At 41.7% G+C, this 23,359-nt stretch overlaps 1 protein-coding gene across 7 annotated transcripts in view; it reads right to left on the reverse strand.

The window, feature by feature from the left end:
* NFIA (nuclear factor I/A) overlaps nucleotides 1-23,359 on the reverse strand; it is a 355,589-nt gene that overhangs the window by 58,913 nt on the left and 273,317 nt on the right. For all 7 annotated transcript variants that reach the window (XM_010582306.1, XM_010582305.1, XM_010582311.1 and 4 more), the window contains 2 exons: nucleotides 19,797-19,914; nucleotides 17,132-17,259 (listed from right to left, as the gene is read on the reverse strand). In XM_010582306.1, coding sequence (XP_010580608.1) covers nucleotides 17,132-17,259; nucleotides 19,797-19,914 — 246 coding nt within the window. The remainder of the gene's footprint in view (nucleotides 1-17,131; nucleotides 17,260-19,796; nucleotides 19,915-23,359) is intronic.

Genomic DNA, 23,359 nt, shown 5'->3' on the forward strand with positions numbered 1-23,359 from the left:
TTACAAGCAAATAGCGAAACTACCAAAATACCACATTGCAGAAAATGGGTGCATTTAGGTTCAATTAAGCTGTAAAAAGGAAAATGGCACTTTAGCTTACAAAAATGAAGGGACAGAGGGAGCTATCAGAAGTAACTTTACAAGATTTGTATGCATGAGGATGCTGCTTCACTGGACCAAGAAAACTACAGTATGGGACAGGATTTTTCTTTTATTAGACACTTTGCTAGATAGCTTTGTCGAACCTCAGAAACTGCTGCTCTGGCATTATGAAATAATCCTACATAACTTGATCTCATGAGCTTAGGAACACAGAGAAATAGCCATGCCAAATCAGATTACAGGGATCCACCTAGCCCAGTATCCTCTCTCTGACAGTGGTAACTAATGGATGCCTAGAAAAGAGTAAAATAAAAGACCAGGGAAAGCATACAGTGATAATTCTCCAAAATACTCTCCCAGACTCCAATGATTTGTGATTCAAGGACTTCTAGGACAAAGCTGATATCATGGTATTGAAGATACTCGAATCCAAATGCACAGATTGACACCCCCCTCCTCCCCTTTTTTGGATTTCTACCCCCATGAGAGTTCTACTAGTCACACAAAAAAGGTTTCACAGTTTGGTGCTGGCAAGTCCAGTGTTCTTGCCACTAACTCTGAATAAGCTAACAGCTTTCAAGCCCAATGATGTTATGTGTATAAGAGCATCCAACACGTTTTCCTACGTAAAAAAGTGACATGTGTGCTGAGGTGCTCTAAGTGTATATACTTTAGGAGATTTTATATATATATATATTTTTTTTTTTTTTTAAAATCAAGAATCTGGCTGTAAATTGATATTAACATTTTTCAGTATATGTGTAAAACACATGTTTCAGAAGAATAGAAGAGAGAAACTGTCACTCACTGGGAAGCTTTAGAGCTATCTGGCTCCCTGGGAAACTGCATGCAACTATTCTGGTGTCCAAGGGTTTGACCAGTGAGTTTCCTCTTCCTGCAAAGAATGAATGCAGAAGTAACAGAAAGTCTGAGGGGGAAGATTTTAGTAAATGGCTAAAGATACTCCTATTCTGCCCACTCCAGCAGGTAGGAAGCAGGTGGTGGTGGTGGAAGAAAAAGGGTAGGAAAGGAGAAACGCCTAACTTCCCCTCCCAGCAGCTGGCACAGGGGAAGGGCAGGAGGCTAACCTAGGAGAGACTCACACACTCACAGCTCAGCCCTCTGAAATCCCTTTGTGATGCTGCATTGATATGCAACGATGCCGACAGGTCATCGCAGTCCCAGCACTGCCACACAATGTCAGGACGTTCTGCTCTGATTATCTGGGGTCTTGCTGTGACTCCCTTTCAGGATGGAGCATGGCTCACCGGCACTTGGTGATTGAAACTTAGCACACTGGGGTGGCGTAGCTTCATTAATGCTCCTACCAGTAACATAAAAATCCCGTCTGCCCAGACAGGAACAGTGACTTCTTAAGCATCATGCTTATTTTACTATCTGCTTTTCAGGGGAGTTTTTCTGAAGTTTTAATTTTCTAATTGAATTGGTGCCTATATGCGTATTTTTTACTTCATTTATAAAAAGAATCAGTAAAAGCAAGGATCTTAAAAAAAACCAAACAACAACTTATCCTTACATTTTTGAAGGCATATTGACTTTGTAAGAATCTAAAGGCAGGAGTGATATATTAGGGAGTCCTTATAACTTTACTTAAAGCAAAAATTAGAAAGTGATCGAAAAGTTTTATAGAGAAGAGCAGAAATATAATTTTAAGCCTCTTAAAATTGCCTGAACTGTGAAATCAAGTAATGAACACTAGAAAAAGATCTGTCAGCTGGAATCAAAGCTTAGACTAGTCAGCATTTTCTTCCTAAACCTTATTATGGCAAAGATTTTTCATCTCTGCACTCTGTTCATCCCAACAAATAAACTGACTTGACCTCCACCTGTTACACAGTGAAGTCCGCTGTCATCTTTGACTAAACCCTATTCTTTCCCTTCAAAGCCCTCTGCACCACTGAGAAGGTGGGAAGACACAGCTGTGCACTGATTCAGGTTGATACCAGTTCATAACCAGACAGCATTTCACAGTACAAATTACAAGCAACAGAGGAAGGAAAAAAAAAATGTAGTGCCAATGAATTCTGGAAGGGGGCAACATTTTTCATCAATTTAACAATGAGATTTTCATAGAAAGAAGTTCTTTTTTTGTGTGATATTATGAACTAGCATTTGAGGCAAGAAACATTTTGCTTATGCCATAACAATGAACCTGTGCTAGCACCACATAGGAAGAAGTGAAGAACATAATGGAAGCTATTTGTGTTTCTTTTATATTTCATAAGTTGAATGCATTAACTGTTTCAAAGAGGTTCAGCTCCAAATGCATGTAGGTTTCTAGACTTAGAAACAAGTCACAGCTATATAATGTAACATTGCTAAATAAAAAAAAATAGTATTATGGAACATAGAACAGCAAGATATGTCATGAGGAAAACTGTATAGCTATAGCAGTCATTTCTTCAAATATATCATCACGACAAAACCACGTAAGAAGCTTTCTAATACAACGACATATCAGAAAAAGCCATTTCATATAAAGTTGGACTTCTCTGGGTGATTAATGCTACGTTCAACAAAGGAGACAGTGTCTGTCTAATTACATTAAATACTTATCTTCTAGGGATTGGCAGGGTGTTTCTGCTCAATGTCACTTTTCATGACAATGTAATGATAGATCCGTTTACTTACCAGTGCCATTAGCAAAAATTGTACTGTTTTCTCAACTGCCCTCATATCACGAAAATATTTGATTAACACACTGCAGCTTATCTAATACTCTAAGCAACATATTCTGCATAGTTTTCTCTCTATTAAAAGAACAAGATTACAGCTTGTAAAATTTTTATTGCACTCACACAAAAAAAATTGAATAATGTGTGATATAGTTCAAGTATCTTACTAGTTCACAAAACACGTTTAGTTGATTTAAAATATTAACTTGTACTTAAAATATTAAGATTTTCGGGGAAACAAACAAACAAACAAAGTCATTACTCTGAAGCACTACTTCCCATCCAGTCTTTAGTTATTATTTCCTTTTCATTTCAGCATTTCAGCACATCTTTTGAAACTTTTAATACCATAGGAAAAAAAAAAAGCTTTCATTCCTTTGCTGAAAAATAGATATGGCCATCTCCCAAGTCTTTAAAATTCACCACATCGTGAACTGACTCTTCAGAGTCATGCTACTGTGCCAACATACAAAGAACAATAAACCTCTGGAAGAATGTACACAGCGAAGGCAGTTTATATAGTAACAAGATAATTTCATAAACCTATATTGAAGAGAAAGGCTGTGATGTAACATTCTAGCAGTATATATCAGCTACCTGATATTTAGTAACAAGGTTAAACTACTATCTGTTTGTCTCAGCACTCTTCATAATTCACTTTTTAATGGATGGACAGGAAAAGTCAGCAGTGTATGGCACAGATCATTTTAGAAATAGAACAAGACAGCTTACGGCAGTATCTATTTCAAAACATGCTCCATCTTTTCATATGATCACATCAAAAGTCTATACTTAGCAACTACAATACTTCAAATCTACTCATAAATCCTTTGAGGGGTGGATTTCTATTTCTAAGTAAAACAGCAAATTTGAAAAACAAAGAATCCTGAGGAGGTGTCCCTGTCAACTGGTACCATGTATAGTGCATTAGTTCTCATCTTCTTGGTATCTTATGCCTCTGCAGGAGAAGGCACATGGGAAGCTTCCTTCAGTGAGGAGTTAGGACATCAACCCCATTTTGTTAGAGCTCCTCACACTGCCATGAAATGGCAGCAAGAACATACCCAAATTGACTCGTATTAGGCATAACTTGACACAGCAATGCAGAAACCAAAACTGTCTTTTAAAATCCCGTGCAAGTGATTCTTGCAGTGAGAGAATGACACTGCAGCCAACTGCCACATATGACTCTCCAAATTAATAATGGATTTAGGATATTCATTCCCTGAGCTGCGAGGGTTCGGGGTGTGTCTGCAATTATCTAGATATAAGTCTGACACACATTATCCTTCTATCAATGTCATTTCCCTTAGTAGCCAACAGATTATCAGCAGCTTTGTGATATTCCAGGTGTCAAAGAAGAATTAAAACCACAACAATTGCACAAACAAAGGGACAAAAGACGGGATACGTGTTTCTGAGCCCTGCATATCAATTTAATATGTGCAGCTGACAATGATGCAAATGTCCTCGGGAGAGAGGCAGCAAGATCTGTGCCCAAACATACACACACCACCGTCAGCAAGATGGCAGGGAACAGAAGCAGTAGGATTCCCAGCCCAGGACACATGCCTCAGCAGGCAAAGCAACCCAATGAAACAATCCTCTGGTTGGGGAGAATTTTGGAAGCACCTGATATGGAAAAGGGCCCTAAACAAGCCAGATGGTACTTTTAGCTGGCAGCAGAAAGTAGGAGACAGCCAAAAACATTACAGCATTTCCCCAAGAGGCCAGCAAATCGATTTTTAACCATTTTTTTTTTAAAGTGATGCTATGAATATAAAAAATAATGTTTCTATGCATTTTTAAATCGCTAATTTTATGAATAATACACTTAAGAAGGCAACAACTGGAAGAGATGAGAAAGCAATGGATTTTCACTTTCCCCGGGTGGTTGTATATTTGACATCAGGTTTCTATTCAGTCACTGCCACTGTTTACTCTACATTAAGTGCCAGTTTTTGTTCAGGGTTTTCCACATAGCATTAAAGAGAAAAATCCTGCAAAAGTAGAGAATCATAGAATCATAGAATACCAGGTTGGAAGGGACCCCAAGGATCATCTGGTCTAATCTTTCTTGGCAAAAGCAAGAGAAATAGCAGTGTAAAATCACAATAGCACAACAGTTCACAGGACACAGGAGAAATGTTGTTCGTAAGACTGCTTTGCCCTTTTAAAACCTGTCCACCCCAAATTATTGGGCTTCTAGATGATCATTTTTTAAGAGAGGGCAAACTATTTAATACTTACAAGTTCCCATTTGGCTAGGGATTTGCATAAGAAATACAGCTGGTTTGGGGATCTTTTAATTTTTAAAATCTCCAAATGGCCAGAATTTGGAATTCCACCTGGATAACAGGACTCTTTTCAGGAATCAATTTAATGTCAGATGTTGAATCTTTACTTTGACAGTCAAAAGCAGCTCCTTGCACATCACGTTTAGATTAGGTGTGGCCGAGCGGTTTTCACTCAAGGAATGGGAGATGTAGGTTGTAAGGACTGAAAGGGCAGAGCGAGGCAGAGGAGTCATGAAACAAGTGTGAATGACGATTACCCTTTGCTTCAAAGATGTACCTCACACCTATGATTGGCCAAGTCCAGAGGAAGAGTCAGGATGATGCTTTACTTTCATTTGCTGTTATTTTGGTTAACAGTAAAGGCAAGCCCTAAGACAGGGTTAAATCTGGACTACTTCCAAAGTGCTTTCTCCTGTTCAGAGCAAGGTAGTGCATTAGCCTGCTGCATCACAGATAATACTCCTGGAGACAAACGTGGGCTGCTGTAATAAAACGGGATGTTACACTGAGTACAAAGGAAGATAATCCATACATTTATATTTTTCAAATCTCATTGAGTATAAATCCTTACTTTAAAAAAAAAAAAAAAAGTATTTCCTGCCTATAGATGGAACCTAAGACTTTGCCTCCAGCCCTTGCTGATATAAAATAGTCCCGTTCTTTTCAAGATTACTGCTCTTGGACATGAGGATTGCAGGTACCATCTCACTTTGCTGGCTTTTGGGGGCTTGAAGATCTGCACGCAAATCGCAGCGAGGCAAATGAAGACTATGCACAAAACAGTAAAACAGCCTATAATTTTCCAGCTAATTTTAGCAACAGGATCTCTTATGTTATGCTTTTTGGTGTATATCACACTAAAAATAGCAGCAACCATTGATGTAAGGGAATAGCAAAAAGGATGATCTCACTAGGACTGCGGGCTGCGCAAGAGCGGTGTGGGCAAGCAGAGCTGGAGGATGCTATGGATTACCTGCTCTCCCCTGAGCAAGATACCAGTGAACTCAGACTAGAACTGTAGCCAGTATCCGCACTAGATGAAGATACTGCTGAACTTTAAGTCTTTGTGGAGCTGGAAAATGAAAGAAAATTAATAGTACTTAAACAACATCCCTTATTTAGGCTGCAGTGTCCTTATTACAGGATAATACTCCAGTGGGGCTCGGCTGTATGGGGTAGCACTGCATTCGTGCCATATGGATTATGGGTCAAGGTTACAGACTACCCACTTTGGGTGAACAACACAGCTGCTATCACAGCACACATACATTCCTGGAGGTATAGGATGGCTCTGCAGCCACTCAGCCAAATTTTACCTGAGCTAACAGGCTGCTAGACAGATTTCTCTGCTTTCCTATGCTCACTGACTGCTGCGGTCAAAGTGTTGGGGCAGCACTTAACTTGAAAGAAAGGAACCAGGGAATGATTTATTCACTACTTCTGGCAGTAAAAAAAACCACTATGGAGCATCAAGCAAAATGATCAGGCAACGGACAAAAGAAGTGGTTCTTCCTTACACAGCACTGAGTAAAACTGGAACTCGCTGCCATGGGATGTTGTGGGGGCCAAAATAAAGAAAGGGTTAAAAACATCCGAGCACATCTCTGAAAGAATGAAGGCTGTCAAACACAAAGATGCAAGCAGAGCCTCTGGCTCATGAAACCAAGCTGTTTGCTGTCAAAATCCATGAGGCTGTACTCTGAAAAGCATCACTGGATCACTGTCCTGCTGTTGTATTCTTTCCTTAAGTGTCCACACCAGCTCTTGTCAGAGACAGCATACTGGGCTAGGTGAGCCTTCAGTCTAGCTGAGAAGAGCCATTTTTTCTTCTCTGTGGGCACATCCACAGTTTTTGTAGGCTGGAATGTGCTGTACCTGGCAGCTGAGAAACAGGAAAATGAGGTATCCAGCTCAATGAAATTAAGATCTCAGGATTCCTCCTCACTTTGTGCAGAACCAGGGGAACATCGAGAGTCAGCGTGGCAGACACAGTGTGGGAAAGGAAACAAACAAAAGTGATGTAATATGGTCTGCTTCCTGTTCCCGGTCCTGTACCATCTTCTCTCTGTCCCCTAACACCTCTCATTGCACATTTTAACTTTGGGTGAAAATGTTTCCTTTAAAATAAAGCCTGTTTTCTCCTCTAAAGCAAAGATCAAAATGTGTGCACGGAGTACAGTAGCCGCACTGTGTGCTACGCAGTGGAGTGATGGTTGTACTGGGAATGTTAATAAACAGTGCCGAGAGCAGAACTTCTGCATAAAAAAGGGTGTATGTTACATCTCTCCCCCTCTCCCCTGTCTCATCCAATATTTACACAGCTGTGCTTTGTAAAATGTGTAGGGGAGTTTTTTATTATTATTTTTTGGTAATTTATTTACCTAAGATAGGCCAGCATCTGTTTTGCGGTGAGCTTCTTTCACAAAGTTTCACAGTTGCCTTGACTGATGCAAAAGGAGGTCATGGTCCTTACTCAGTGATCCTAAAACCATTTGTTTCAACCACGTTGCCATTCCATTTTGCTAATTTGTGTTCTGCTCTATGTTTTCGGTTTGTCTTCTATTTGGAAAAGTGCATCCCTTGGGGAACTGATCTGGCTAGGTGAGTATTTTAGTTATCTGTTTTATAAAATGCAGAAGTGCACAGGAATTTGCAATAATATGCATCGTTTACTGGCTCTCAATATGTACTGTATATTGGCTCTGAAGACTACTAATATTTTCCAGCTGCCTCCAAAAAAACAAGAGTTCAATGCAGTCTTTGCAGTGGGTCCCTTCTCATGACTGCCTGCACAGGTGATGAAGACTTTTCCTGTGTCCTGAAGAATTAATAAGCCTGAACATATCTGTACCAGCAGCATACCACAGGAGATAAAATATTGCTTCTGCTTCCCAAACACATTAGAAAAAGCAAGTCTGCTGATCTCAACTGCTAAGACAGCACATGAAAGGAATGCAGTCCATTTCCTAACCAAGATCTAATCTATAGAAGAGTTTATAGATCCAAGTCAACATCCTGAATTGGTCCCAGAAGCAAACAAGAAAACTAGTTCAACTTTTGGAAGACAGGTACAATACTTTCAATGTGTTTAATCTCATTTTGCAATTAAACAGTCCCATGCCACACTATCAGATGATCTTCAAGGATAACTGCATGTTTGACAGACTCCAAATCAGCAAGAAACGCACAGCCGTGTTCAAACAGAGGGTGCTTCTGTCCTTCGGAGCTCACCTCTGAAAAGATGTAGAACGTGTGTGCTTTCGTCCCAATACCAAGGAAGCTTACAGTTTTCACCTGGTGTCAAAAGTGAAGCACAAACCATATCACTGTCTTTGCTTTATGTGTATATGTTAAACAGAATGAGTGCAGAATACGGCTCAGCCAGCAAGGACATATGAAGAACGTTAGGTCCATGGACTACCAATACAGCACTCCCATCACAGGAATCCCATTGTCATCAGGAAGCACTGTGCCAGCCTTTGTCAGGGAATAGTTTTCCATGCACTAAATCTTTCCTATCACTCTGAAAAATTATTCAGATGATGCTAATTGTGTGTGGAGCCAGAAATAGCTCAGGTGATCTTACGGTTGTCACAGCACACAGAAGATCTGCTTTTAATTTGGTCATTAAAGTCAGTGAAAATAGTAGGTATGGGTGATGCTAGCACCAGGCCAGTTGAAAACACAGCTTTAATTTGATATCTGAAGTGAAACACTTTCTGCATTTTTTAACTCAGAACTCCTACAGCTCCATACCCATTTTTAAATGATGCATTTCCTGACATCTGGAATTAGATGCAGGAAGCAGAGCCACAACATTGACTGACCGACTTCTCCGGGACCATACTGAAGGGATGTTTTCCTCAGGGGATTACAGCAAAGCTGAGGCATGTGCTCTAACACTTGCATGGGATTATTAATTTTATTAAAAATGGAAAGTACAGTTTAGGCTGAATCTCAGGGCCAAGTTTCTTGTGTTGTCCAGTGTGTGGAAAAAAATGAGCCTTTGAGGGATGTGAAAACATGTAGGACTTTTCAGTCTGAACTGACTTTTCAATCAGTAGTTCTTTCCCCACCTCTAACTTCCTTCCATGATTTTGAGACAGTAACGCCAGCAGCATGGCATGTTGTCACAGGTCTCATGCTACTACGTGAATTGCCAAAGAAAAGCTGAGCTATTGATCCAGTGGTAATTTGCTGTCAAAATGACTGTCTGTTACAGCAAATGAGTAGTGTTAATCATCTGACTTGATGAATGCTATTGCAAAAGACTGACAATGCTCAAAGCACCATTATTGACCTGCTGCATTTTTCCCGGCTCACATTAAATTCTTGATCTCTGCTGGCCTTGACCAATTAGAGTTTAAGTTATCCATTAAGGTGTAGTTCTGGAAAAGTTCTGTTTAAAATAAACAAAAACTTATATTGGTGAGTAACTCATCAACTATGCAGCAGTCTGATTCTGATTGCCTGGCAGAGAAACACACACATTTTGTGCAGTATCTGATAAAAGATCTATAATGTGCTAACACAAACCTATCATGTAGCACCTGTGACTAACAGATTGTGATATCAAAGTCTTGATGCCTAAGTGCTCCTGTAAATGCATTAAACTTTTAGCGGCAGGAACTGTAGACTGCCAGTGACAAGGAGCTGATATGGTATTTCAGTAAAAGTTGATAAGTGTTATTGCTCTCAGAAGAAAAGAAAAATCTTATGTTCTTGAAAACCACTGGGCAGCTTGTGTTTTGATGGGATACTGTAATGCAGAGAGCAGGGATAAGGGAACACACGGACTCTATGAAAACAAAAAGACACTTAAGAAAAGCTCTACAGTAGCTGGAGTTCCTTGAAGTATGCTCCATTGTACGCTTGATTTCGGGCATGTACCTGTTCACCTGAAACCAACTTCTTAGGTGGCAGCATGCACATGGGGCCATGTTTAATTCCATGTACCAGTAATGGAAGCATGCAAGGTAGCACAGGCCCAAGCACGCTCTGCTTCTCGGCTGTGGCAGAACAAGGATGTTGGAAGACTCTGTAAGTGGGGAGAAATGTGGGAAACTGTATAAAGCCTTGGAGATGAGAAGAAGCATGGGTCTGAATGGGAATGGGGAAATGGGGTGAATGGGAGCAGGAGTCTTAGTCACAGTATACAGTCTAACAAAGCTCAGAAAAAGTTCTTCAGAGGAAATGAACAGTGGAAATTTGCATGAACCTGGGAGGCAACAGGTTCTGTCTGCCATACCGCTCATGGCATCTCTCCAGCTTAACGACACAAATTAGCCTGATGAAATTCTCTCTGCTGTAAACCAAAATGTTCCGGCCACCAGAGAAACATGATCTGTTTCTGACCTCCCATTCGAAGAGCCAAACTATGCCGTGGGCTGGAGGTTTGTCTGGTTGTGAAATGTTCCCACTGTCTTAAGATATTAAGTTCAATGGAGGAAAAAATGGCACTGGTGCCTGCTGATAGATGTGTCAAGGTATGTAATGAAGCTGCTGCACAAGGCAGGTACGATCTTAATGGCTATGTGAGTGTGCTGTCTGACTTTTCTTTGCACACTGAGAATTGGAGGGCAAGACAATGTCACATCTGGGAAATACTGCGTAAATATAATTGGCAGGGATCCTGGATGTAGATCTCCTCTGGTCTAAGGAAAAGGGAAGTTTCCTTGGTTTTGTCTTTCTTAAATGAGTCTATGAGTATCCAAACAGTTCACCTTAAGGAAATTAATGAAGACCATGAAATTCCTGTGTCCAGTTATGGTCCAGTGAAAACTGCCCACTACAGCAACTCACTGAAAAGTAGTGCCAGAGAATGATTTGATATTGAATACTCTAGGTCTGAAGTTGAATGTCTTCCCAGTAAAAAGGGATTATTTTTCTATTCCTTATTTTGTATAATACATGGTTCTCATGTTTTTCATCATATTTTCTACAGTCATTGGCAGTAATGTAGCACAACCATTGGAAATTTCTCTGAGCTCTGAGTTAGTGTGTGGCGTCAAGTCTTTTGATAAGCCCATAGACCTTTTGCCTGAGGACAGATCAGATGCACTCTGCATCACTGATGCTGGGACATACTATACATATTTTTATCTTCTAGGTAGTGCCAGGCAACAACTGTGTTTAGGGCATAAAGAATGCATAAAGAACACAATCTAGGATCTCCCTTATACCGCTTTCTCTGGCATTTCCAAGATATAATTCCAAACAGACTTTGAAAACAAACTCTTGTGGTCATCTGATCTATGCCTGAATGAGTATTTCTGATGTGCAAGGCATAAATAAAAGTTTCTCAGTAAATATGGAGAAGAAGTTTTCTTGCATGCTGAGAATCTGCCAAGAAGAAAGCCCATGCCAGATTTAAGAAAAGCGTTATTGAAACAAGAGTTTGGACCAGTTGCCTGCATGTGGTTGTTCCATAACCAGCAACGGGGAGAGACACGGTACAATTAAGTTAGGGGTCACTGTCACTGCAAGGGAAATACTCCAAATAGGAGCTGCAGCTCCTCAGCTGCATAGAAATTGCTCAGAAATCATTTTCAGACAGTCCCATAGATGGTGACATGAGAACAAGCAGCACTAGCCTGAGTGGCGTAGTGAGCAATCATGAGGCTGACTTTAATAGCATCTTTACTACCAAAGACGTGTCCAGCAGTCTAACAGGGAGCTCTCTAGCTTACTGCAGGTTCATATAATATTATCAACTTCATGAGCCCCTGGAACTGTAAATATGTCTTTCAGTCATGCAGTGAAATTGTTATTACTAATTTCTTAAGGTTTTTTGCACTGAAAGTCTCATTTGGTTCCTGGGGTTTTCAAGGTGAAGACACACAAGAGCCTAGCACAGCTTGACCAGCAGCAGAACAGCTGGGGTGGAGCTGGGGCAAGGGAAAGTGGATGACCACGGTATGAAAAGCCCCATCAGTCTCTCAGTGGAAGAAGGACCACAGAGCTCTACCTATTTTGCAAATGGCTGCAGTGCTGCAAGTTGGTCAAGACCACAACTGAAGCAGAACTAATTGTCCCTTCAGATATCTCAAGAAGTGCAAGGAGTACAAACATGTACCTTTCCTGGGATTACTGTCCTCTGGGGACCAAACTAACTTGTGGAAATACAAGTACCAGGAAGATCTAAGTAAAGAAACTAATAGGATGCTTTGAATTTGCATCTTAAACATTTTTTCCATGCCACGCTGTAGAAACACAACGGAAGTAAAATTGGCAAATACCATCCATATGCTATACTACAAAATGACTGACAGAGCACAATGTGAACATTACTCCTGGACTGAACCAAGAGAATGCATTAAAAAAATGCATAAGTGGAATACTGATATACATTAACTCAATCTTCTCTTATTATGGAATTAAAGAACTTATACCTGTAATTATGGCTTACCCCCATTACAAGCAGAGCTGCCACAGAACTGAACACGGGCCAGCTTTGTGCATAAGTTCAAAGCCAGTGTGATGTTGCCTTATTTTCTTACGATCATCATCTTTATCCTCCCTTGCCCTTCTTCTCAGTTAACAAGAGTTATGTACTGAAAGTGCTGAGATAAAGTAATGGTAAGGAGGATACTGCAAAAGGTATTTGAAAAGCAGAAGTAATTTACTACATGTCTGCTTTGTTTTACTTCCTAAGCCTTCCTGTTGTGAAAGGAAATTCATCTTTTCTGGCAGACTCCAGCCTTTTTAGGCCTGAGAGCTCCCCAGGAGCTTTCGAGTGCAGGTAAATGGATGCGAGACTCAAGGAGTACAGTACAAGGAACATGGAATTAATGTTGGTTTTTGCTTTGGCTGTCACGTCTGACGTATAAGGAGAGTGCTACATCCTTGCTTGCAGTAAGTATCTAGATGTAAAAAACACAAGGCTGAGTCCTCTGCTCATTACTATGGGTCTGAAATGCCACGAATGGAAAGGTCATGTTACTGGTGGGTGAAGCATGTAGGATCTACACCCAGCAAAGTCTCCACGTGAGACAGATGTCGGGGTGCTCCAAGCCCCAGGGCCCTGTGACGTAAAAGCGCAGAAGAAGGACTGTGGATGGACAATAGGTGCAGCCTGTATTCTGCACACAGCAGAGACCCCAAGAGTAGGCACAGGGGAAGCATCCACTGCCTAATCTAAATAGCACACAGAGTGGTTTTGTCCTCTTCTGTTCTCCTGCCAGTTTGCACATATGTTCTGAGTATACAGCCTGCCCTCCAAAGACCACTTACAGGGGCAATCACAGGGAAGCAAAGCAGGAAGAAAGTATCCAAAAAGGGAATTTGTTCAAGAGAAAAAAATGGAGACAGATGTAAAGCGACTAGTCACGGCTGGCGGTAAATAACCCTCTGCCTGGAGTGCTCTCTTTCTCTAAGAGGAGTTCACATATTCCATTTCATATTTCCTTTCTAGGAAGTCAAATCTTTGTTTTCCTGGCATTTGTTCTTTTTTTTCTTTCCCCATATACTTTTTCCCTTCTGTACGGTCTAAAATTGTCTCTCATTTTCCCTTTCCCTTCTACGTTGTGCTCTCTTTCAAGTGCGACATTCTCCAATCTCCCTCTGATGCAGACCTAATTTCCCTGCACTGTCCCAGGCAACACCTTTTGCTACAGCCCTCTCATTAGTCTCTGTGCCACGAGCACTTCCCTCTGTCTCTACATGTGCATAAGCATACGGGTGCTTCACACCTGCTCCTGTGTTAAGAGTCCCCACTTTTTCTCATGTGCACACCTCAGAATTAAGCAAATGCAACACACACAGACAGAATATTCATCCTCTCACTCCCATAAACCTGTCAAGGCATATAGGCCAAGAAGCTATCTCTGCATAAATCTAAATCTCCTGCGAGGAAGCAATCTACTCAAAGGCAATAAAGCCAAAGGATATATTATTATCTTTGGTGTGGATCCTACTGGGCTGGGAGGTTGGCTGCTGGCTCCTCTCTGAACTTTCCTTCCCAGCCAGAACAGCCATCCCACAGACAAGTCTAAGCTTCCTTTCCTTGGTCTGATTTCCTCCTCCTGTTGTTTGGCTGGTAACCCAAAGGACAGGGTTTAATTATGGAGTTTGGAAACCTGGCTTACGCTACTCTGCCAGCACAGGATAAAACTTCAGCCTGCCTCCTGAACCAGCATCATTCTGCACCGTTGATACCTGCATTATCCCACGCAGCATAAAATGAACCACATGGAAGAAATGCCAAGTCAAACAAAAAGACGGTTTTAGTCTTTAAACTTCTACTGCGAATTTCAGTGGGAAAAAACCAAAACACTGAAGCTCAGAGATTATTGTATGTTAAAACTGTACCATCATTTTGACTGTAGACTAAATAAACAGCCAGGCCTTTCTCTGGACAGGAGAGACATCGGAAAGGATGGATCTGAAACAGGCCCAGGTTCCAGAGCTCCCCTCTCAGAAAGGAACACTGCGGCGAGCCACCGGGTAATACGGGATGTTAACATCATTTGTACAGCTTTCAGATGACCAATATATTTTCTAGGCAGATGCCCCATCGAAGACTCATAAAACATCTTACCCTTCTGGAGATAAAGCACCCACGTCAAATACAAAGGGCCAGGCGTTAATATCAGACCCACCTGTGATTTTTAAGGTAAGGCAGGGCACTGTGCACAGACCGCAGCAGGATGTGTCCCTTGGGGGGGAGCACCTTGTGCCAGTGACATACCACTGTTGCCCTGGCATGGAAGGACATGTCAGTACTGTTTTATCCTTCACCACTGATGAGCTGTGGCTCTTCAGGTAATCTCTCTGCCAGCTGTGCTCTTGCAGTGACCCTGTTTTATAAGAAGCTGAGGCAATGAATTCAGAGGACAGGCTGCTGGAAAGCCACGGCAGAAGTATTGGGGTGGGGCTGCATAGATATAGCATAAAGATGGTTTGAAAGTGCATCCCACGCAGGCAGGATAAAGCTCTTTTTCTTCATAGCTGTGACAGTGATAGATAGCTTGGTGGATCTGAGCTATATCTAGTTGGTACCTGGCTTGAGTCCCTGATGTTGCAAGGTGATTTTCTGCCCTTTCGCAGGCAAGACTAAGCAGAATCTGGGATTTTTCTGTAGTAAGCGAGGAAGGTCATGAGGAAGGAAGAACCTTCTATTCTCTGACTTGTTCTTGCCTTTCTGAGCACCTCAGGAAGTTTGACATGGGCAGTTGCACTTCATGATGGGCACCCAGTGGTGCCAAGAGTGGCGAAGGTGCTTTGGAGGTGTAAAGCTTTAGGTGTTTCTCTTGTCCAGCTCAGCGGCTCAGTGCCACCATCTAGTCAGGACTTGGATGAGACAGAGGTAACGACCACATGTGGGGGAAACCACCAAGAGTGACAGCAAAATTAATAGCCAACCTCTGGCTGTTGCACAAATGGAGAACATTTGTCATTAACAGAGTATCCCAAAGTTTGGGGGGAGATAGCCCCCAGTCTGACAATGATGTAGAAGCAGTGATCCAGTCAGCTTTTAGCCATCTGCGTCTGCAGAGGAGGTTGTGATCTCTCCCTTTCAATGGGCGCTGAGCTTTTGTTCGTGTTTTTGCTGCTCCATGAGCAGACTAGTTTAGTACAAGGTGAAGCTCTGCCTTACATCATCTGGAGCCTGGAGCTGATGGAGGAAACAGCCCCTAGTGTCTGCTGAGCAGGACACCTCGCTGAAAACACCAGAGCCCTAGGGACGGCGGCGGCAAGGCAGTCACGGGGAGCCTGGCACTTGTCTGCCTGCAGGTCCACCCTCTCCTCCTGCCAAAGTGCCACATCTGCAGTCAATAAGGGCCCACAAGCTGGCTCCTCCTCATTAGAGGAGAGAGGGCAGCTGGCAGGGGATCCTCCAAGGGCTCCCAGGCGCAGGAATCAGTCCCCTCCCAGTCTGGAATAGCCCAAATTTGGTGACTTTCTGGGCATGCTGTAAAGGACAGCTGTTTGACAGGGTCTCCAGAGAAAGCTATGGGTATGTTTCCTACATGATGAAGGATATAGGTGGCTGGCTAAGTGCCCACAGAACTGATTTTAATGCTGTTCAGGTTGAATTTACTTTTCTGTGCTGTATAGTTCATTATACACAGTGCCCTGGACAAGCATGTGTTGTTTCAAAACAAACCCAAACCATACTATTTTAAATCCAAACAAACAAGAAAGAAAAAAAATAGGTATTGCGAAAGATCCTTTGGGCTTTTTAGAGGGCCTTCTCAGACACTGGGAGGCTGGAGATGAAAGTACTGCTTGCCTTCGTCTAACAAATAAGACTTCTGTTATTTTTATTGGCGATAAATATTTGATTATTTAGCTGTAAGCAAAACTGAGGCATTAACTTTACCTATGCATGTAGCACTGACCCAGAAAAATATTTCCAATAGAATTAAGCACCCAGATGATCTCAAGATAAGTGATCAATGGACAGTTAAGTATGTAACATAACATAACCCAAAAGATGATCAACAAGAAAGATCACACACTGAGAAGAGGCAGAAGAGCTGCTTCCTAAACCTTACAAAGTGTAACGCCCAGTAATATCTATTTTGATATGAAGCCTCCAATCACACTTCATATTATTACAGATTAATGAAACAACTCCTTCTGTAAGTCTCTTAAAAGTCATTACTAAGTGAACTCAAGTGTTGTATAATGCTTGAAAAGTCCTTCTACCTTATATAAGTTTAGGGATGTTTATTTAAACAGTACAACTGTAGGGCACAGCCCAGACAGGTACTGCTTTTTGCTAAGCGATTGTCACCGCTTTACCAGAATTGAATCTGGACATTTTGACAGAAAAAGACCGCCTATCTTTTGCTGCATTATTTAAATACTTCAGATATTTGGCCAAAATACAGAAGTGACACACTACAGAAACATTCACAGCTGCAGGAGCAATAAAACCTCTACAATATTTTCATTAGACTGACCTTTTCTAAGAAGAAGTTACAAGATGTTTAGAATTGATCACCTTCCTATACAGCATTCAGTGTATTCTGATAACAAAGCAGAGCAACTGGAGATGATGTTCTTGGGCTCCTGAAAGCTGTGGCTTACCTGGCTCCACTTCATGCCATCCACTTGACTGGCTGCCACTTCCTGGAGAGCGCCCTTGGCTTGTATAAAACGGCTCCTCACCAGGACTGTCCATCTCATCCTCCACAGACTTGAGACGTTTTGTAGAGCTGAGAAAGTAAAAACACATAATAAATACTATATGCATGCAAAGGAACAAAGGCACTTCTGTTGGGACATATCTTGCTAGCCCTGCTTGAGACTAACTTGGCTATGGAAACTATAACAGATTTGGGCTCTGAGAAGGGGAAGGTATAAGAAGTCCCGCACAGCCATCCTGTGTGCCCAACCTCTCAACATCCACTTTTTGTTTCTGATTTGCTTCGTTGCCAATGACTAAGCTTCAGTGAGATGATACAAACCAACCTCTCACAGAGTCCAGACTGAAGCCCTAAACACATATTGGTTTAACTAGAAGGCAGTTTAACATTTAGGCTTTCATAGATCAAAAAGTAGGACATTTTTCAAAGCACATAGAGGTCAATAAAAAGACAAGAATTTAATTTGTATTTCATGATTTTTGCAATTTGAATGAATATGGTAATGACACACAAGACTTATTTTAACTGTCAGATTTTTCCACATCTTATTCTGGAAGACAAATTGTTTATCAGTTCAAACTTATATTTTCAATCTTTTAACCGTAGCCATTAAATTAACCCAGAATGCAGTCCCATAAGAAGAAGCGTAGACAAGTGAATGATGGAAGAATCCATTCTTGGTTCAGATGTTCACGTTATCCTACAAGTATAAGCATTTTACTCTGCAACTGTGTGCCACCAAGCATAAAAAGCCCCCAACAGGTATCTCTGTCCAGTGCCAGTACTAAAGGAGTCCCTTGTAATATATCACACCTCCCTCACCAAAGGCTCAGGAGACAGAAGAGCCCTTTCAGTGGTCTCTGGTGGCCACTGACTCAGACTCTGGTAGTTCTGCAGGGAGAGGATCCCAAAGCCAAAGACGCTCAGCTTGGCTCTGTTTTCTATAATGAGTTGTACAGACTGCGTGGGGACATTACCGAGAATTTAACTTCTAAGTACTTTTCCAAGGCTGGGTCAGCTCACTTTTTTCACCAAATCTGTATTCTATTAAGACTTAAGGCATTCAAGAACAGGCTCTGCTGTGTAGGGGGAACATATTTAACAGACATAAAATATTCCACTGCAATTTCTATTGGTTTAAAACTTGCAGCCTCTCCACAGCTCCCCACCCGAAGCTCTGCACAGGTAGGAGCTGGCGGGTATGCAAAATCAGTTTGTGAGAAACAGGAAGAATAAGTCTTGCGGTATGCGTGGAATGCAGGTTTGGCCATTCCTTAATTTAGAGAATTGTTATGTGTCAATAGGGGAAATTGTGTGCATACAATATAATTACCGCCTGATAATTCTGCTGAGTCTGTGTATTTAAGGAATATTTTTTTTTCTGACTGGGAACAGCCTAATGAGAGGAAAACAAACATATTACCAAGTTATTAACTACCCATGCTGTTTATAATTAGCTCCTTATCAGTGGTAGCTATTTGCAGAAGAATGGGAGAGCAACAACTGAGCTCTCAAGTAACATTAATAACCTCACTTTTTTGCTTCTGGAGTCACAAGTAAATTCTACCTGAGAATGGTGCTAATGATGAGCACTGTAGGGTATGCAGTTTACACGCAAAAAAGAAAGAGCACAAAGTTTTTAATTGATGTGTAATGGGAATTGTAGTCACTGAGCTTCATAATGTGCACACTAAGTGCAAGATGTAGAATGTTCTTCCAATCACTGCAAACTGTAAGAAGTTATTGCTAAGAGCCTCTCTAAAGATTTGTTTTTTAAATAAAAACAACAGCTATATTCAAACTATAGAGACTTTTTACATGTGTACTTGCTTACTGCAAAGCTGGTGGCACGGCAGACTGAGATAAAAACGTAAAAGAAACTTGGACTGAAGTTAGACTTTCTTGTCATGTCTTTGAAATAAGTGATCTATTTTGGCTGCGGGGGGAAAAAAAAATCAATCTGGTTCCTTAATAGTGTTCAAGGCTAGTAGAGTGACTGGGCTTGTTTATAAATCTAATCTCATGGATGGTTAAAGTGAAAGGTAAAAAATAAAAAATATCCGTGTTTGATAGTTGGCATCTAAGCCAAAATCAAAATCAGACTGGGTAGTCATCTGCATTAATAATTCAGTTTTCCAAAGGATGAGTCGCAAATATCTAAATGCTATATGAAAACTAGAATGTATTCGAGGACAAGGTCCTAAACCTATGTTAGTCTCACAGATAACAATTTTTATGATACAGAATGCATACAAGTCTATCTTAAGACTTTCCTGCTAGGACAAAGTGGCACATCTCAATATGCTCCAAATTCTCCTCTGCCACAAGTGAAACTCCAACAATTCCAGTGGAACTTCTCCTGATACACTGAGATACAAGCCAGAAGTTACACAAGTCAATGCAGCATTTTTTCTTCAAAGCTTGTACATATAAAAAGAACTTTAACAGCAATCCAGTTGAACATTCAGCTCTGTGAATCTGAAACAGCTCCACACCTTGAGGCCCCCAAACAGCTTGTCAAAGAATTTAATGGTTACTTTTCCAGATGAGTAATGATGCTGGCCTGGGTTTCCAAGTAACCTGGTACTAGGCAGAGATTAAATTACCTGGTAGAGGATGTGCTAGGTAAAGACCTCCTCATTGCTCCTGGGCTCATGCTGTAGTATGAAGAACTTTCCAAATCTGAGAGGGAGAAATTAGGGCCTGTTCCTGCAGCTATCGGTGCTAGGGAAACAAAAGAGATTGCAGTCAGTAAGTCATGTGAATAAAGCATGAATTGCACTTCAAAATCACTTTCTTCTTCCTCATGAGTGTGTTTAGTTTCATGATGAGAACAGGTGGGACATGGAAATTAGGAAACGCTAACGGTAACTGGCATTGCAATCAAGAAGATACAAATTTTATCAAGAATACAGTGTTCCATGACATAGACTTTTTCTTACATTCCTCCAAAGGTATTCTTTTTAAAAAAAAAAAAAAAAAATTACAGCAAGACTTCCTTTAAGCCCTGCTTTTCTATTAATATAATTCTAACATTTAATGAAACTTGTTGCTTTTGCTTTTAGGACAACGTTGCATCTATTGGCATAGTTACAAATAGGCTGCATCATCCCGGTAGTGTGCTTGGCATAATCTATAAGCAGTATAGGCAGGGAAATACACACCTCAGGACCTTTGGTATATACATGATGTACATCCACAAGCACAGAGGTTACAAATGCTCCTTGGAGAAAGCACAGAAGCAGATGAGAAACCTGAGTTCTTTTCTGCCTGCGAACATCTGAGTTTTCCTCTGGCCTCTCCTCCAGCTAACTCAGAGCTAGAGACATATGACTCTCCAAAACTTCTATCCAGCAGTTAGCTTCCACTGTTCACCTCTCATTACCTTACCCAGCACCTAAGTTTTATTGTAAGGGAGATAAATACCTTTAATTTTCCTGTCCTAGAGCCTTTGTTTTACATTAAAACATTATGAATTCCTATACACCCTGAAGTTTGCAGGCACAAGCCTATGAACTCCATGTGCCATATTCTTCTCAGAACAGAAAAGCAACAGAGCAGTTAGTTTAATGTTAAAGTCAACCGATAATGCATTTCACAAAAAAACCCACTATACGGCAAATGGTACCATATCCACTGTTGCTGTTCCAGTGCTATTTACAGGACAATACAACTTTGGGAGCTGACAATTACAGATCATGATTTTCTCTCACATTTCAGAGACATCTGAAAAAGGCCGTACTGCACAATAAAATGCACAAGCTTGGCCTGGAACGTATTGTCTGAGAGCCCTGATTCAGAGCAACAAAGACGAAGCAGTCTCAATGCCACACAAGGATGCTGAGCCAAGTTTAATCTTTGGTCTGAGAATCTGGCCCATTTTCAAACATGAAAAAATCTTTCACTCCGACGGGGCAGGAGTGAGGAAATGAAGACAGGATAGCTCCTATCACCCAGCTAACATGTCTGGGCTGAAACACAGGCTTCTGGGAGTGCTGCCATTGACTGTAATGGGGCCAGTATTTCACCCCAAGTCTTAAGGAGCTCACAATGTCAGATTTGACAGAGGAATAATGTAACTTTGCAGCTGCCTCATCATCCCCACAAGACAATTAGTTGTTGCTTGGCAAGGATCTTTTAAGAACGTCATTGAGATGGAAAGGGAACAGCCTGGATAGCGACGGACTTTTAAAAGCATGGGACGGAAAATACACAACACCATTAAAACTTGAGAAAATCTGGAATGATCATTAAAAGGAATGAAGTTGGGAAGTAATTTATGACGAGAACACTCAAATCCTTTGTTATCTTTTCTTAACTATCATATGCTTCCTGCACACTGGTATATAAGAGGGTGTGTTAACAGAGAGAAAGAAAAATTAAGCATAGTAAAATTAACTTGTTTTATCAATTCGTGCTTTCTGCAACAGTTTCCTGACAGCAGCTACAAGAGGCTGTAAAACTGATGAATTTGCATGGAAAAAGAAACCGGTGTAAGTAATTTGTGTAAAAGGTAACACGGACATGGACTGCTATAATTCAGACACCCTGCAGATAGCAGACTGCTGCAGCGTGAGCAGTTATGGGTTAGAAAAATGACCACACTGCAGTCAGTCTGACTTGAATGGAAATCAATCATAAAGGTACTCTCTGCAGCATCTACTCCACAGTTTTCAGCAACTTCCTTGCCAAACAGATTTGTGCTCTGTAAACCCTTTGCTGATCAATTCCTCTGCACCCTCTACCTCCCAAAGCCTAACTTACAGTTTAAGCATACTATTTTCCAAACAGGAACATAAAAAGGCAAGCACTAAATTAAAGCACAGTTTCTTTCTGAGGCACTGTGAATTTCCTAGGCATTGCAAGATTTATGAAACAGTTTTATTCCAAACAGATATGGAAGAAAAGCTGGTATGTGGATAACGCTTCTCTTCTTTCTCTCACCCCCCCCTCTGTTTATCACTCTCTCCCCAAATCCTGGACATTCCTGTTCCAACCCTTGGATTGGCCCTATAGGAAAATGAAATGTATCTCCAGAGCAGGGATGAGGTAGGAACAACATATTGCTAACGCTGTGTAAACTCAGCACAAAGTAGAAAGGGCTAATCACACAGTAATTTCCACCATAGCAAATGTGAAGGATGCTTTGTTTGTCACAGGCCAAACCACCTTGCCACACTCAAGAGCCTGTTTGCAACCCGAGGGTTAAAGAACAAAACTCACCTCTAATAGACACTAACAGATCTAAGCAGCAGAGGTTAAAGTGCCTGGCTGGCCTATGGTGGCGAGTACCTGACACAGGAGCCACGATCCTGCCCCAACCAGCTCAAGGTCTCTGGCCCTAGAAGTGCTGTGGCAAACGTTGCACAGGGCTAAGCTGTTCTGAAATCCCTTCTCCTGCCTGCCTGACAGGCACGTATTTGGTGCCTGTCTTTCAGCAAAGGGTATTTGTACCTTTGCTTGCAGTTACCCCATTTACTATCATAAACCACAGCAATGTGCCGACGTGCAGAGCCCACACTGAGACTCTCAGGAAGAGGTTAATGTTTTTCATCCGCATGGCAGAAGGTCGCTTCCTCTTCCCGGCTGGAATTTGGTTGAAGCCCTGTGTGCTTTCTGTCTCTGCTTCAGCCTCAGCGGAGCTGAGCCAAAGCTTACACCTCCTGCGATGGGCTTCGTCTGCGGGAAGCTCGCTGCCCCACATCCGCCTCCTCTAGTCACCCTTGCGTTTTGCAGTGCAACATGCCACGAGAGTGGGCACAGCGCAGCTAGCCCAGCCAGGAGGCATCCAAGACCACTCCAAATGGCTTTTCATGCTGCCTTTGTGGACTGTCCGCCTTGCATGGGCCCAGAAAGCTGATGGGAAGGGAACACTTGCATTTATTTGCAGGATTCCCTGCAAAGGCTGCAGCTCTGAAAAGTAAGCAAAGGGATCAAAGTGGTGCAAACTGTGCCCAAGCTCTATCTAAATTAAACCTCTTCATTGTGGCATCTGACAATCCACCATGCAACCTCCCTAAACCCCTGTTCCTATGCCCCGGGAACACGCTCTGTCCCCGCATGAAGCAGCAGCATGGTTGGGCAGTTCCACTCCAGCACAGCCAGCTGTTACACGCTGCAGCCTGCAGAAACTCCAGGCAACGACATTAAAAACATGCCATTTCCCCCC

This window comes from Haliaeetus leucocephalus, unplaced genomic scaffold (assembly GCF_000737465.1).
Source record: "Haliaeetus leucocephalus isolate CR32 unplaced genomic scaffold, Haliaeetus_leucocephalus-4.0 Scaffold848, whole genome shotgun sequence".
Taxonomy (NCBI): domain Eukaryota; kingdom Metazoa; phylum Chordata; class Aves; order Accipitriformes; family Accipitridae; genus Haliaeetus; species Haliaeetus leucocephalus.